Here is a 13,579-nt window from a genome sequence, read left to right as displayed (position 1 = left end):
GAATGAAAAGGTCCGAGCAGTGTGCTTTTTTACGTGGCCTGCCATAACGGGCTCTGGATCATTCGTTAAACTTGCTATTTATCGTATATACTGCCTTACAGGACAGCCCAAATCTCCTTATCCATGATCTCAGCCGGGACAAAATAGCTACCTACTGTGTACGGCGGTAGGTGACAGAAGATGCAACCTGCTGCAATATTTGACCCGCCTCCATAGATGGTGAGCTGATTAGCGATGGGGGCTACATGGACAAACAATAGTCCGCCATAAGCATGTGCATGTGGAACTCTCGTCTTGGACTCACGTCTATGTGATAGTGTATAGTAGTCAGTCACTTTTGCCAGCTAATCGGCTAACATATCTTTCTCTAGAATAACTCTCACCCACATTTCCTAACTTCCTGTCTATCATGGCCAACCGTGACTTGTCGTTAAAGCCGTCTGGCTGTAGTTGCCTAATTACAATTATAGTACTGGTATAACACTCATACAGCGAGTAGAAAAAGTCATAGCCTCGAATCTTTTTCCGTTGGTGTCCATCTATGCCGTCATCTCTGCATCCAAAGCGTACAAAATTGGCGTCTAGTTGGCGGGCTTCTTTCCGACCATCAAGTACATAGGCGTGAACAAGTGCTCTTTGCCACCAGCAACAAGGCAGTCGCCAGCCCATGCCAGACTGTCGGCCGTCTTCTTCGTACCGGCAGGGGCAATCTTGAGAGCCTCGAGTCCACCAACTACGTTGTGCATGAGGAATCGTCCCACCTTGGTCATGCGAACAATGGTGAAGATGTCAAAGACGGACTGGATGTACTTGAGCTCTCCCGACAGGGGCCAGTACCATGGCATGGGGTCAGGCCTGTCGGCAAGATCCTCGTGGTGGAGCATCTCGAACCCGGCAGTCTTCATGGCGGCCAAACCCTCAGAGACCTTGCACATGTTGGAGATACCATCACCCTGCTCGATGCCCAAGCGGATTTCACGGTGGGCCAGGTTGTCGTTGTCGTACTCGTCCGTCATCAACCACTCATAAACACCAAAGACGCCACCGGGCTTCAAAACACGGAAGATCTCGCTGTAAATGCCCTCCAGGCTGGGTGCGTGGACGGTAGCCTCAATGGCATAGACGGCATCGAAGGAGTTATCGGGGAAAGACATTTGCTGCGAGATTAACGTTAATCATTTGAAGATGAATTTGATCACTACAACAAACACGTACCATGAAGTCTCCCTTGACGAAATCGAGTTGCTTCGACAGGCCCTCCTTCGCAGCGTAGTGAGTAGCTCTATCGATTTGATAGTCGTTGTTATTCAGACCGGTAACGTGGCAGCCGGTGAACTTTGCGATTTCGCGCGCAGGTCCGCCAACACCACATCCGACGTCAAGCACCTTCATACCCTCCTTGATTCCGATCTGGTGGGCAAGGTAGTGCTCATGACGGGCAATCGCCTGATAAAAGGGCTCGCCGTGGGAGAAGCGGCAGAAGTGGAAGGACTGGCCCCAGCCATACTCGTACAGGTCGGTCGCCAGGTTGTAGTAGCTACAAGACCAGAATTAGCTAGTGTTTGTACAGGAGGGGGGGAGAATGCGCCGCGTACTGTCTGGTCAAGGTCGCATATTCAGCTGTACGGGCCTATGTCAAGCGAAGGTCAGCATCCGTGACAAGTAAAGATAGGTTCAAGGCTGAAAAAGTTCGGGTTGCATACTGCGCGCTCCTCGGGAGTTTCGTCCTTTGCAGCCTTGTTGTCCCAGTGCTTGAAGTACTCATCGACGGCAGCCTGCTTCGCATCACGGCCTTTGCTGAACATGGCGGCAAGACCACCGGTGGCCTGAGCGCTCGTACCGTGCAGTGCCTTGTTGAATTGAGCATCGCGAGCGTGGTCCTCGCGCTCGAGGTTAGAGGCTGTTGAAGTGACCATTGTTTCGAGTAGTGAATAGACAAGGTGTAGGAGTGTTGTTTGCAGGAAGAGAAACTTGATGGAGAGCTACACAGTAAAAGACTGCAAAGCACTTGGTCTGAAGGGTGAAGGAGGGAAGGAAGGAGAAGGAATAAATTGAAAGTGCAGGACAACGAGATCGGTAAGGTAGGACGGGCAATCGGGTTGGTATTCGGGAGAGCGGGGGCGTAGGCTTTTTTCAGTAGTGACAAAGTATCAAGCGGGAAAAGGAGGCAAAGGGACGCGGCAACGGTTGAGATCGTCTCGTTTTGGCTGTGTCAAATTTCCAACATCCCCCTCCTAGTCCCTCTCAGGCTCCCAGTCCACTGTCCCTGAGCGTTCCAATAACTAGTGATAGGCCGCAGCACGGTAGTACCTGCCACCAGGCAAAGTCTGGTACAATAAAATGAGATGAAAAACGCGAGACCAGATTGTTGTCCAATGTCCATTCACCTAGTGGTTGCAGGGATCTCTGGAGTTCAAATTGACAAAGACCTGGCCACAGGGTCCCATCTCTGGCAATTGTCCAATCGCGGGGCGTAAAGGGTTCTGATACTTGCTTTGTTGAGCAGGCGGTGAGATGACGGCTGGGCGGGAAACATATGCATACCGGCCAGGGGCAGTCCAATCCGAATACGAATTCGAACAGCTGATAATGATTTACAGCTTATGGTTCTTCCACCTAGCACGATCTGACAGACTGACACACTATGCACATACATCTTAGCCTTTGAGGCGCCTTCCAGATTATTTCCTGATGTGGTTGGGCTTGAGCACCCGCCACCTACCTGGTTCTAGAAATATGCGAATATCCAGGTAGGTACCATCAACCAGTCCTGTCAACAGTCGATCTACCTAGGTACTTGTTGATGCGTTTTACGACTCAAGAGCATCTTCGGGGTTTTGGAGACGACCGTCTACCCTGACTTCACAACTCGACCAGGAGGGCATCATTGATCGGGAATTTCCTCCGCCTCTGGTAATTCACATGTACATAGCACACACTATTCGTACTCGTGATGCCTTGAATCCAGGCTATCCAGTTAACTCTATATAACTGGAGTACCTTAAGGTACCGAACGAGGCTTGCGTGTACGGGGAATAGATAAGGTACCTATTTGGTGACTGGCTTAGGTAGCTTGCAAATGTGGCGTAAATCACGTGAAGAGGCGGGACGTGAAGCACTGATAGCAACTCGACGCCACACTTTTAGATATGGACTCCGTAGCCGTACCTACGTGGAGGCTGGAGTGAGTAGGTACCAGGTAATGATTGAACCCTGCGCGGGCGGACCCGCGCTCGACGTTCATTCCTACGTACTTTCGCGAGCGACATCAGGATTCTTTGCTCGCCACACTGAAAAATCTCACGATCCGTATCATCGACCACCTCACATCACGATCCGCTCTTGTCGCAGAGCTCTGCGAACCCCGAGGCGCCATGCCACCCCAAATCAAACAAGACCTGAATCGCTCAGGCTGGGAATCGACTGATTTCCCTTCTGTTTGCGAAAACTGTCTGCCAGAGAATCCTTACGTCAAAATGTTGAAAGAGGATTATGGCTCCGAGTGCAAATTGGTATTGCTACCTTCCCCGCCACTCTATTTTGAACGTTCAGCATTCTGCTAACACTTCGTCGTAGTGTACGAGGCCTTTCACTGTCTTCAGCTGGAGTGCTGACCGAGCCCACGGCCGAAAGAAGCGAACAAACATCTGCTTGACCTGCGCGCGCCTCAAAAACTGTTGCCAGGCATGCATGCTGGACCTTTCCTTTGGGCTTCCCATCGTGGTTCGCGATGCAGCCTTGAAGATGGTAGCCCCGGGGCCATCGTCTGACATCAACCGCGAATATTTTGCGCAAAATAACGAACTCGCCATTGAAGAAGGTCGCGCGGGAGTCGAAGAATACGAAAAAACGGACGAAAAGGCTAGAGAACTCCTGCGCAGATTGGCTGCAAGTAAACCGTACTTTCGAAAGGGCCGTGCCGTCGAGAATGCCGACGACGAGAGTCAGAAAGGCAGCTCAAGCGGTGGACTAGGTGGGAACCCAGCCGTCGGCGCCGGTGTCGGTGGTCCAGGACCTATCCGAACCAGAGACTCGAGAGCTGCCGCAGCTCTAGGTGCGAGGTCGGGCAGGCCGAAGCAAGCTTTTCCAAGCGCTGCACAGTTGCCTCCTGGACCACAGGATTGGATGCCTCCGGCTGACAAGAACATCATGTCCCTCTTCATCACCGGGATCGAGGACGACCTTCCTGAGCACAAGATCCGAGATTTTTTCAAAACGCATGGCAGACTCAAGAGTCTGGTTTGCTCCCATATGTCACACTGCGCATTCGTCAACTACGAAACGAGAGAGGCGGCTGAGAAAGCTGCTGCATCATGTCAGGGTCGTGCCGTTATTGCAGGATGCCCGTTGCGTGTGCGATGGGGTGTCCCCAAAGCAATCGGGACGATGGACAAGGAGCAGCGTTCACAGATGCTCATGGATGCTCGAAGAGGGCAGGCGAACGCGCGTGGAGCGGATGGCAGAGGTGTAAAGAGGCAGATTGCCGGTCGCTCGGACGTAGGAAACGCCGCTCACTCCCCAACTGCACCAGTCGTTGCACCCCCGCCAGGCGCAGACGATGGCGCCCAGTATGTTAGTCTACAGGGCGACTAAGATTTGAGGGACCAAGGAAACACGGGTAGCGTCTCAAGGGAGTTTAGGCGTCATTGATTTCGTCAGGGTTTGACGACCGGAAATCGGGATGGAGTGGAAGGCTTCATACCAACTGCCTGGGTATCAAGGGTTGTGTTATACATATGTTTTGTTATACAATATTACAGGCATCTCTCATATGCCACACTCGCCTCGATGTCCTCCCTTCAACTGCAACCACACCCGCCCATTGTTGCTGACCCGCCACCGGCCGTCTTAATAGAGTCGTTGTCTCCACGTTCGGTGTCCTCGTGAATGCGCAACTCTGCAGTGTATTCGTCAGTATACTAGCCAACACAGGTTGTGGCCGTATATCGATGCCCGCAACTTACTAAAGACACGAGAATCATCCTGCTTCCCCTGAACTACATTTTCTCTCAGGATCTTAGCAATATCTTCAGCTTTCTGGATGGCGGAGCTGTAGGAAGGGTCTGTCGGCTTGAGTGTTGCTTGATCTCTGAAACCTTGCCGTATCTGCTGCTGCGCTGCTGTGAGGACTCGGTCATCTCCTACGAAAGAAGAAACGTCAATAACAGATACTCAAACAGACGAGAGAAACCCAAACCCTTGAATGCGATTCGCGCCGCGCGCCAGAGGTGTCGGTAAGCAGGCAGAGACATAGTAAAAGCAGTGGAGCTGTCGAGGAAACCAATACGCTTAGGACAATTATGAGGTCAGGAGGAAGGTGCCTGACTGGCGCATATGTTTCGCAGGGAACAAAAAGTGATTTTCTAAATATGAACCAGGTGCCTCCATAGACATCGGCTCAGGCACTCGACACAAAAATGCTCCCGGCATCCGGAGAATCTTAGGGACACGCCCCCCCCCCCCCATTGTCCTAGCGCCACCCACACCCTCTCCAAAGAAAACTCTACCCCACGTTCCTGGATTTATTTTTTTTGAAATCAACGACGTCTTTGCTCTTCGAGACACACAATCATCGATTGCGATAAACCACTTTATTCGCATCTATCAAAATGGCTTCCGCCATTGTTGTTCCTCACGTCCTCCCGGTCGTTCCCGAGGGATGGTCCGCAGAGAAGGACTTTAAGACCGTCGGCAAAGTCTCTGCTGCCACTCAGCGAAGCCTTGAGCCTGTCGGCCCTCACTTCCTTGCCCACGCTCGCCGGGCCCGCCACAAGCGCACCTTCTCCGAGGATGATCGTATCCAGGCTCAAGAGGCGACTAAGAATGTCGAGAATGAAGACGACGGCGAGATTAGCGAGGCCGAGGACCCTATGATGCTTCAGCGCGATGCCAAGGACTGGAAGGTTGGTGACTGCCCCTCATATACGAGATTTTGCGTCTGTAGCGATCGACGACTGATTCCCGACTCCTATAGAACCAAGACCACTACCAGGTTCTGGGTCTGACCAAGTATCGCTGGAAGGCCACTGAGGATCAGATCAAGCGCGCCCACCGCAAGAAGGTCCTCAAGCACCATCCGGACAAGAAGGCCGCTGCTGGTATTGTCGACGACGACAACTTCTTCAAGTGCATCCAGAAGGCCACCGAGGTTCTCCTGGACCCCATCAAGCGTCAGCAGTACGACTCAGTCGACGAGAAGGCCGACGTCGATCCTCCCACCAAGAAGCAACTGGCCAAGGGTGGCAGCACATTCTACAAGCTTTGGAGCAACGTCTTCAAGGCTGAAGGTCGTTTCTCCAAAACCCAGCCGGTACCGACCTTTGGTGACGACAAGTCCTCCAAGGAGCACGTGGAGGACTTCTACAACTTCTGGTACAACTTTGACAGCTGGAGAACATTCGAGTATCTCGATGAGGATGTCCCCGACGACAACGAAAACCGCGATCAGAAGCGCCACACGGAACGCAAGAATGCTAATGCCCGCAAGAAGAAGAAGGCTGAGGATAACGCTCGTCTTCGCAAGTTGCTTGACGACTGCTCGGCCAGCGACGAGCGCATCAAGCGTTTCAGACAAGAGGCCAACGCTGCCAAGAACAAGAAGAAGTTCGAAAAGGAGGCCGCCGAGAAGAAGGCCCTCGAGGAGGCTCAGGCCAAGAAGGAGGCCGAGGAGAAGGCTGCCAAGGATGCAGAAGAGAAGGCTAAGGTCGACAGAGAGCAGTCGAAGAAGGCCAAGGAGGCGGCAAAGAACGCTGTCAAGAAGAACAAGCGTGTTCTCAAGGGTTCGGTCAAGGACGCCAACTACTTTGCCTCTGGCGAGCCTTCCGCTGCTACGATTGACTCTGTTCTCGGTGACGTCGAGCTCGTCCAGGGCAAGATCGACCCTGACGAAATTGCGGCTCTGGCTGGCAAGCTCAACGGCCTTAAGGTGGCTGATGAGATCAAGGGTGTCTGGAGCGAGGAGGTCAAGAGATTGGTCGGCGCTGGCAAGCTCAAGGATGGCGACGCCAAGTCTCTGACTCAGTAAAGGAGACTCATGTTTTGGTGAGCTCCGACACAGTTGTCTTGGTTTGGGCGTAGAACATGACTAGACGTAATAGAATAGATGATCGGATGTCGGATTCCATTAGATGACCCCCCTGGGTTCGTTTTGAGGTCCTCTACTACTCAGTTCTTCTGAGTCGGGCTTATTCAGTCGAGATCTATATTCGCAGCCTTCGGCCCAGTTGACTCTTTAACTAGAGGTCCGCAATATAGGTTGTCATATCCTACCACATAGACATGGACTGGGCATTGCTTTTTATGGTTGAGGCGGTCCATTGGCCAATCGTCGAAAGAAAGTTCGGCCTTCTTAAGGAGGCTGCCACAAGGTAGGTCAGCGACCTTGTCTCGATCAGCACATGGTACTGCCCCTCAACTACCAGACGCCGAATACGGGCCTCGGGTTCCAGTGAAAGTATGTGGACTAGCAAAAAGGTTGCCTGTTTGCTCCTTCTTCTTCCCTGTGCTGTGAGGCCACAGCATCCCAGAACTCTCGGAAGCCTCCACCCCCCATGATGTATGAGCTGGGAAAGACTAACAACGAGGCATCAGTCTAGAATTAGCCTTGAAGGCAGCAGAGAGAGATCGTACAGGTGAGTGACACAATACTTTGCCGCTCCATCACTAATCCCATTGTTCGTGTTCCTACTCCTACTACCGTTGCTACTGCTGCTACTGTTGTTGCTATTACTGCCATATCTTCTTGTATATCTATGCCGTACGGAATGAGCCTCAGAAGGCATAGTATGGTAGTCATAGTAATAGTGGTAATAAGAAGACGGATAGTCGTGCGTTGACCGGTAGACTAGATCTGCGGTACCACTAGCCTCTAGGGAGGGCTTCTTGTTATTCTAGAACGGTGGACGTTTGCTCCGGTACCTATCTCGTTCGTTGTTCACCGACTTGCCTGAACGGCTTGGCATTTATTCCCAGCTGTGTATTCGTTGGCTTTGGCGCAAAGTCCACCTCGTCGTAAAAGTCGCACGGGACAAACTTCTCATTTACCACGCCACGCCTTCCGTGCTTCCATTGTCAGGCAAACAAACATACACCACTCATTTTTTTTCTACGGAAGTCTCTCGCGACGACACCAGACAGACCAAAGGGACTGACAATTCCTCTATATCTTATTTTCACTTCACCGATCTTCAGTTCTCGCCAGACTCGCCTTCCTTGGTAGTCGCACCTGCCTTCGCATCGCTCTTTCTCTCTTTTGCAGTCGCATTCCTCCCCCGACAAGCCACCATGACGACTATCAAGTGGGTTGAGGAAACCAATAATCCGCTGCCGCAAGTAGTGGCCTACTCTGCCCCTGAGGCCGTTGGTATTCCAATGACAGATCTCGGGATTGGCAAAGGCGGCAATGACGGCACCAGGGAGAACGAAACACTTCACTCGGTCCATGTGGGTGACGATGCCGCCTCGACTATTGGTGCTGAGAAAGTCTCACGTCTTTGGAACTGGAAGGCAATGATCGGTATATGCATAGGTCTTCCCATTCTCGCCATCGTGGTTCCTCTCACGGTCACGCTGTCCATCAAGAATCACACGTCTGGTCCAGGCAGCGCTGAGAACCTTGCGACTTCAACCGCCGCATCATCGTCATCTTCTTCCACGGCTACCTCTCTAACCTCGCTCTCAGCTCCATCCTCTACTCCGAAGCCGGTAAGCAGCAGGCCTTACTCGCCAGTCATACCATTATGTATGATGGTCCATATTTTCTTCGGCATCTGACCATTTATCATAGGTTCCCGAGTGTGTTGAGTCCAAGTTCATCCGAGAAGTCAACTGGATTGGTATTGATGAGGGTGGCGGCGGCTGGGTGTTCAACTTACACCCGGCCAAAAGCGCTCAGGATTGCTGCACAATCTGCCACCTTGGAACTCCTGACGGCTGTAATGGGTGGCTTTACATACCAGAGAACTCATCGACGCCTTCGTGTTCCATTATTCACGGCTTCGACGGCCCGAGCGACAGTGAGTCCTGCCCGAAGGGCCGTCCAGATATCGTCTTCACAAAGACGGGAGATAAGGACAGCTATGGTGGACCGGGACCCTGCTCAGGCTCAGTACGTGGATAAGAGTATTCGGCTAGACAAGCCGAACAAGACTCGGCAATGGTCGCTATGTCTACCGACCGAATGGGGTTGTGGTAGTCGAGGTTCATCGGCGCCAAGGGACGGATGGTTACAGGGGCGTCCACTTGTGTTGGCGGTTGCAGTTTGCGAGATACCCTTATAGTGGCAATAACAGCGAATTTCCCGGAGGTTGACTCGTCATTGGCTACATTGAATAGCTGCATGACATCGAGCGATTTCACCGGCTCGAAGGTGGTGGTGCTAAGTATTGCTGGTCGGGCAGTCCCGTCCTCTTCTCGCCTGGCAGGAAGAACCACGGAAAATCAACAACTGTGAATGTGACGCCGATTTTCTATGTTCATATGCTGCCATCTCATGGCAACGTCTCCCCGGCCAATGTTTCGACATAGGTACGTTCTATCTCCAACTCCATATTCCACGACTGTCTTCATAATTTAGCCTATCTTTATCATCATGACTTTCCTGGGCTTCTTCTGGGCTTCCAATTTATATTGTTTGCGGGATTACTCGCGCATAGGGGGTTCGGTTTTGATGATGACGATGGTCTAACCCATGATGGAGATCTAGATAAGGTAGACGGTAGACTCTAGTGTCACCACCAACCTGCCACTGATAGATCCACCCACTGGCTTTCATCGAGCTCAGTAAGTGTTGGAGAAAATGCTTCCAGTAAGATGACTGACGTGAACAAACCGACGGCTATTGCCTACATAGGGAATGCACCAACCATGTAGAGCCACCGAGAAAAAGCTTAGATATAGTTTTCTACTCCAGAACCGGCTCCATATTGTGCCCGGGATAAGACAAGCTTATCAGTCCGATCCAACCAAGCAATATAAGGAGCTGGACCAAATACTATCTCCCAGTTTCTAGATCCTCACAATCATGACAACTTGCCCAGGATCAGTGTTCGAAGGGAGCAACAAGCCCAACAGGATAACGACAGGGTGGAATAGGAAACAGCCCTACAACCCTGTTTAACTTTCCCCGACTGATAAACTCGGACTTGGCGACGGTACAACATGTCGAAGCTTGGCAGGCCACTCAGTGGCCCTAGCCACTTATCTAATATATGAGGAACGGGACTACGCAGCTCAACATATGCCAGTACTGGATATTTGACATGGGCACTAAACTCCGCAAATTTGCTGTGCAACGTCCAAGGCTCCGAACGAAACATCGTCAAGAAAGGGCATGGTTGTAGCACGTGAGGGCTATGTCGTTTCGAGAGACAAATTTCTACTGAAAACACCCGGACCTCCACGACAACGCAGTACCCCGAATTGGGCAGCAAGAGGCTGGTGGCCAGCACACAGTGTTGATTACCTATACGACGGAACGATCCTGAGGGAATCGCACAGGACCCATAATGTGACGTTCGTTTCGGTGATGCTGACTTTGGAAAACGTCTCGAAGGTCGCTTACTTGACAGGAATTCGGCGAAGCCACCAGAATGCTCAGACAGAAGCACAGCCGTTGGGTGCTCAGTCATCTTTGCGCATGGCTTTGACGCGGCTCTGCGTCTTGAAGTTGCCGGCCACGCCGTCATACGGAATGGCACAGCCCTCTATGCGATTCGAAGCGATCAAAACGCAGGCCTTTGCCTCAGCCGAACGGCTCGTCCCATGACTTGGAGTCTCTCATGCAAGCTAGGCAGTGAAAGATTCTCCAGCATCAACGCCAGAATGTTACCCACTCTCCCCCAAACAACGATTGACGTAATTGGGCGCTGACTGTCAAACCCAGAAGATCCTGAAAGTGCTGATTAACAGCACTAGCAGGCTATGTCGGCGGGGAAAAGGGAGCAAAGCGTATAGAAGTTGGGATCTGGTCATTGCAGTGTACTCTCGGTCCCAAGGAAGTTCGTGATTTAGGTTTTAGGGACGCACTCTCACACTCCTGCGTTCCTGTGCTCCTGCTCGGCGGAGCGTCGAAAACCTAGTTAATCATATTGCGCGGTCATCTTCTCCCGATGTCCAATCAGCATGATGTGACGAACAAGGCAATGCTAAGTTCCATCGCCGATGACAGTGATGATGGAACGAGGATACGTCAGGGGCGAATACCAGAAGGATGAGAAAAGAAACAATCACCAAAGACTACTGCTGTGATACCTGTTTGATTAACATATATAAGTGCTCACAACAACCGCACTCAAAGATAAATGCGATCATTACCATTCACACCTAACAATTACAACACAACTAACCCCTTCGATAATTTCTATATACGCCATCCTAGACTACACCACACGATATAGTCTCTCAACATATCCATCATTATTCAAAATGAAGACATCATTCATCGCCATCCTCGCTGCCGCCGCCGGCATGGCCATTGCTGACAGCCTTGACGTGCCCGACTGCGCAAAGCAGTGTGTCAACGATGACATCCAGAAGAGTGGCTGCGCCCAAGATCAGATCAAGGATTGCTACTGCCAAAAGGCCAACGTCAACTCACTTGTCAACTGCGTCAGCGGCGCCTGCAAAGACCAGAACGACCTGATCAAGGCTGCCCAGGCTGCACAGAAGTCTTGCCCACAGCTCACAGGCGGTGGCTTCATCCCTGGTACAAACAATGGCGGTGGCAACAACAACGGCGGCAACAACGGAGGAAAGAACTAGGCTCAACCAGAGTTGACTCGTTGATACAAACCGTCGGGTTTCATCCCGGTCTCTCTTCCAAAGCTAAGGCTTTGCTTACAATCTAGGATGGTGCTGTATACATGAGAATTGCGCCACAGAGTAAGGGGAGATGTTGGGGAGCTAGGTCTGGGAGGGATTTTTTCTCTTCGACGCTGGTGTTATTGACAGGTTGCGGTCATGATCCTTGTACACAGGCGTGTGATAGCGCTGGTTAGCTAGGTAGAAGAAATCCATTTCTCTCACTTTTTTTAGGGCAACCCTGTTTGCCTGCGGAGTGTCAAATACCCTCGGCCATATGACAAGCTAGACTTTTGCCTGAATAAACGAATAGTACAGCGACCGACAGTCTATGCTAGTTGGTGTTGCTAGCTGTGAATATTGCTGTTGGTTGGGTATCGTACGTCCTGTATACTATCTCCTGATCTAAGTCACAAAAGTGGAATCTTGCTGTAAATATCATCATAAATCTTCCCAATCCAGCCGTCTGTCGGACCACCTCTTGCCACAATGCCCAATCCGCCGGCAGCCCAGATGCCGGCCGCAGCTACAGCGGCGCCATGAAGCGCCCACCACGCTCTTCTTTTCCGCCGTCGTACCTTTTTGTCTATGACATTGTGTCCACTACCACTCCACCCCATAGCTGTTGGCGCCAGACTCAGCCATTTTGCTGCGCCCCAAATCATATGTCCGCAGCCTATTGCGAGAAGACCGGTATATGCAACCCACGAGATGATGGGATGTCGAGCAAACCCATGCGAAACGAAGCCCAAGCCAATGTTTGAGCTATCGCCGTCAACTTGAAGAGGAAGGATCCTATTAATGCCTGCGTGAGCAGCGAGAAGAACCGTGAAAATGTAGCCAGAGATAGTTATGTAGCTAACGGACGGCCATATCCTGCTAGCGGAGTTGACGCTATTGTAGGTCAAGGTCCGGGATGTTTTGCCGGTCTGAGCTCGATACAAGGCGTACATGCCAGGTGTGTTGCCTCCATAACGCTTTAGATTTTGAGATCTGCGAACTAGGCGGAGAGCGAATCCAGAGGTAATGTGTGCAACAATGGGCAACGCTACGAGAAGTGGCTCCGTAAGAGATGTTTGGTAAATCTCCCTCGAAAGTAGCAGGTATGCCTCGGAAGCTGGGACTGATCGCGCAAAGAGTGGTATTATCGAGGTGTTGAGGACGTGAAGTGATGTGAAAACTGGTACTAGGTAGGAAGAGAACTTCTGGACCCGTGTTACTAGAAAGTTTGTACGCATTAGCCAATCTAACTTGCAATTGAAGGCAACAGGTTCTGTCTCTGCATTCGTATTCGGCAACTTACGGTAGAAGATAGCGCTGTGACCGCTGCCGCTTCCGCTTAATCCGGGCGCAGAAGAGGTTGATCTGAGAGAGCCAATGCTATTCTCTAGGGCATCTTCAGGCAGAGGAGGAAGATCTTTATCAACGTCCGCCGGTGGCGTCTCGATTGGGGACGGGTCTAGTTGAAGGAGCGATATGAGAGTCTCTTCCGACGGTTTCGAGTGAAGGGATCTGGACTCCATGGCTACGCAAGCGCCGGCACGACCGAGACCGGTCTTTGGAAGCAGAGTATGTGCAATTCGAATCCGAGCTGTACAGATCAGGGACTTGGAAGGTGAAGCTAGAAATGCTGGCCAGCTTCCAATTGTCAAACCGGGCAGCTGATCAATCCTCGAAACGTCATAGGTTGACGTTGCAAGGGCGGCAGCACTTGTCAGTTCCCGCGTCTGAGCCTGCAGGTTTAGTGGGCCTGGCGTCAATCTGGAGAGCCGCAAGACCT

General features: G+C 51.6%; 7 protein-coding genes across 7 annotated transcripts; 4 read left to right on the top strand and 3 right to left on the bottom strand.

Moving 5' to 3' along the window:
• Window positions 1-280: 280 nt before the first annotated feature.
• HER10_EVM0012854 (uncharacterized protein) lies at window positions 281-2,321 on the bottom strand. Its single transcript, XM_035482234.1, has 4 exons — window positions 1,704-2,321; window positions 1,596-1,630; window positions 1,216-1,537; window positions 281-1,157 (listed from the first exon to the last, which is right to left on the bottom strand). Exons 1-4 carry the CDS (start codon window positions 1,914-1,916, stop codon window positions 582-584), a joined length of 1,146 nt encoding a protein of 381 aa, XP_035333559.1. The 5' UTR covers window positions 1,917-2,321; the 3' UTR covers window positions 281-581.
• Window positions 2,322-3,374: 1,053 nt separating this feature from the next.
• HER10_EVM0008496 (RNA recognition domain-containing protein) lies at window positions 3,375-4,593 on the top strand (the record flags this gene model as incomplete). Its single annotated transcript, XM_035478014.1, has 2 exons — window positions 3,375-3,512; window positions 3,577-4,593. 2 exons carry the CDS (start codon window positions 3,375-3,377, stop codon window positions 4,591-4,593), a joined length of 1,155 nt encoding a protein of 384 aa, XP_035333002.1.
• Window positions 4,594-4,799: 206 nt separating this feature from the next.
• HER10_EVM0008775 (uncharacterized protein) lies at window positions 4,800-5,252 on the bottom strand (the record flags this gene model as incomplete). The annotated part of the gene is made up of 3 exons (XM_035478284.1): window positions 4,800-4,897; window positions 4,965-5,141; window positions 5,198-5,252. The coding sequence occupies 3 exons, from the start codon at window positions 5,250-5,252 to the stop codon at window positions 4,800-4,802; spliced, it is 330 nt and encodes a 109-aa protein (XP_035333040.1).
• Window positions 5,253-5,547: 295 nt separating this feature from the next.
• HER10_EVM0002269 (DnaJ domain-containing protein) lies at window positions 5,548-7,136 on the top strand. The gene is made up of 2 exons (XM_035471989.1): window positions 5,548-5,903; window positions 5,975-7,136. The coding sequence occupies exons 1-2, from the start codon at window positions 5,610-5,612 to the stop codon at window positions 7,022-7,024; spliced, it is 1,344 nt and encodes a 447-aa protein (XP_035332260.1). The 5' UTR covers window positions 5,548-5,609; the 3' UTR covers window positions 7,025-7,136.
• Window positions 7,137-8,283: 1,147 nt separating this feature from the next.
• HER10_EVM0007493 (uncharacterized protein) lies at window positions 8,284-9,118 on the top strand (the record flags this gene model as incomplete). Its single annotated transcript, XM_035477048.1, has 2 exons — window positions 8,284-8,703; window positions 8,786-9,118. 2 exons carry the CDS (start codon window positions 8,284-8,286, stop codon window positions 9,116-9,118), a joined length of 753 nt encoding a protein of 250 aa, XP_035332883.1.
• A 2,306-nt stretch (window positions 9,119-11,424) lies between these two features.
• Window positions 11,425-11,760, top strand: HER10_EVM0001264 (CFEM domain-containing protein; the record flags this gene model as incomplete). Its single annotated transcript, XM_035471019.1, has 1 exon — window positions 11,425-11,760. The coding sequence occupies one exon, from the start codon at window positions 11,425-11,427 to the stop codon at window positions 11,758-11,760; it is 336 nt and encodes a 111-aa protein (XP_035332134.1).
• A 337-nt stretch (window positions 11,761-12,097) lies between these two features.
• On the bottom strand, window positions 12,098-13,548 carry HER10_EVM0002988 (uncharacterized protein). The gene is made up of 2 exons (XM_035472679.1): window positions 13,103-13,548; window positions 12,098-13,018 (listed from the first exon to the last, which is right to left on the bottom strand). Exons 1-2 carry the CDS (start codon window positions 13,320-13,322, stop codon window positions 12,210-12,212), a joined length of 1,029 nt encoding a protein of 342 aa, XP_035332346.1. The 5' UTR covers window positions 13,323-13,548; the 3' UTR covers window positions 12,098-12,209.
• Window positions 13,549-13,579: the final 31 nt, after the last annotated feature.

Source organism: Colletotrichum scovillei (assembly GCF_011075155.1).
Source record: "Colletotrichum scovillei strain TJNH1 chromosome Unknown Contig00006, whole genome shotgun sequence".
NCBI lineage: Eukaryota > Fungi > Ascomycota > Sordariomycetes > Glomerellales > Glomerellaceae > Colletotrichum > Colletotrichum scovillei.
This window is presented reverse-complemented; position numbering and strand designations above follow the sequence as displayed.

Bases quoted from the DNA above. Each gene is read 5' to 3' on its own strand.
- HER10_EVM0012854 (XM_035482234.1), bottom strand. From the start codon at position 1,916: ATGGTCACTTCAACAGCCTCTAACCTCGAGCGCGAGGACCACGCTCGC. The intron at 1,631-1,703 runs GTATGCAACCCG...CGCTTGACATAG, and splicing joins AAACTCCCGAGGAGCGCGCA to GCCCGTACAGCTGAATATGC. The intron at 1,158-1,215 runs GTACGTGTTTGT...TTAATCTCGCAG, and splicing joins TCGTCAAGGGAGACTTCATG to CAAATGTCTTTCCCCGATAA.
- HER10_EVM0002988 (XM_035472679.1), bottom strand. From the start codon at position 13,322: ATGGAGTCCAGATCCCTTCACTCGAAACCGTCGGAAGAGACTCTCATA. The intron at 13,019-13,102 runs GTAAGTTGCCGA...CAAACTTTCTAG, and splicing joins TCACAGCGCTATCTTCTACC to TAACACGGGTCCAGAAGTTC.
- HER10_EVM0002269 (XM_035471989.1), top strand. From the start codon at position 5,610: ATGGCTTCCGCCATTGTTGTTCCTCACGTCCTCCCGGTCGTTCCCGAG. The intron at 5,904-5,974 runs GTTGGTGACTGC...CGACTCCTATAG, and splicing joins GCGATGCCAAGGACTGGAAG to AACCAAGACCACTACCAGGT.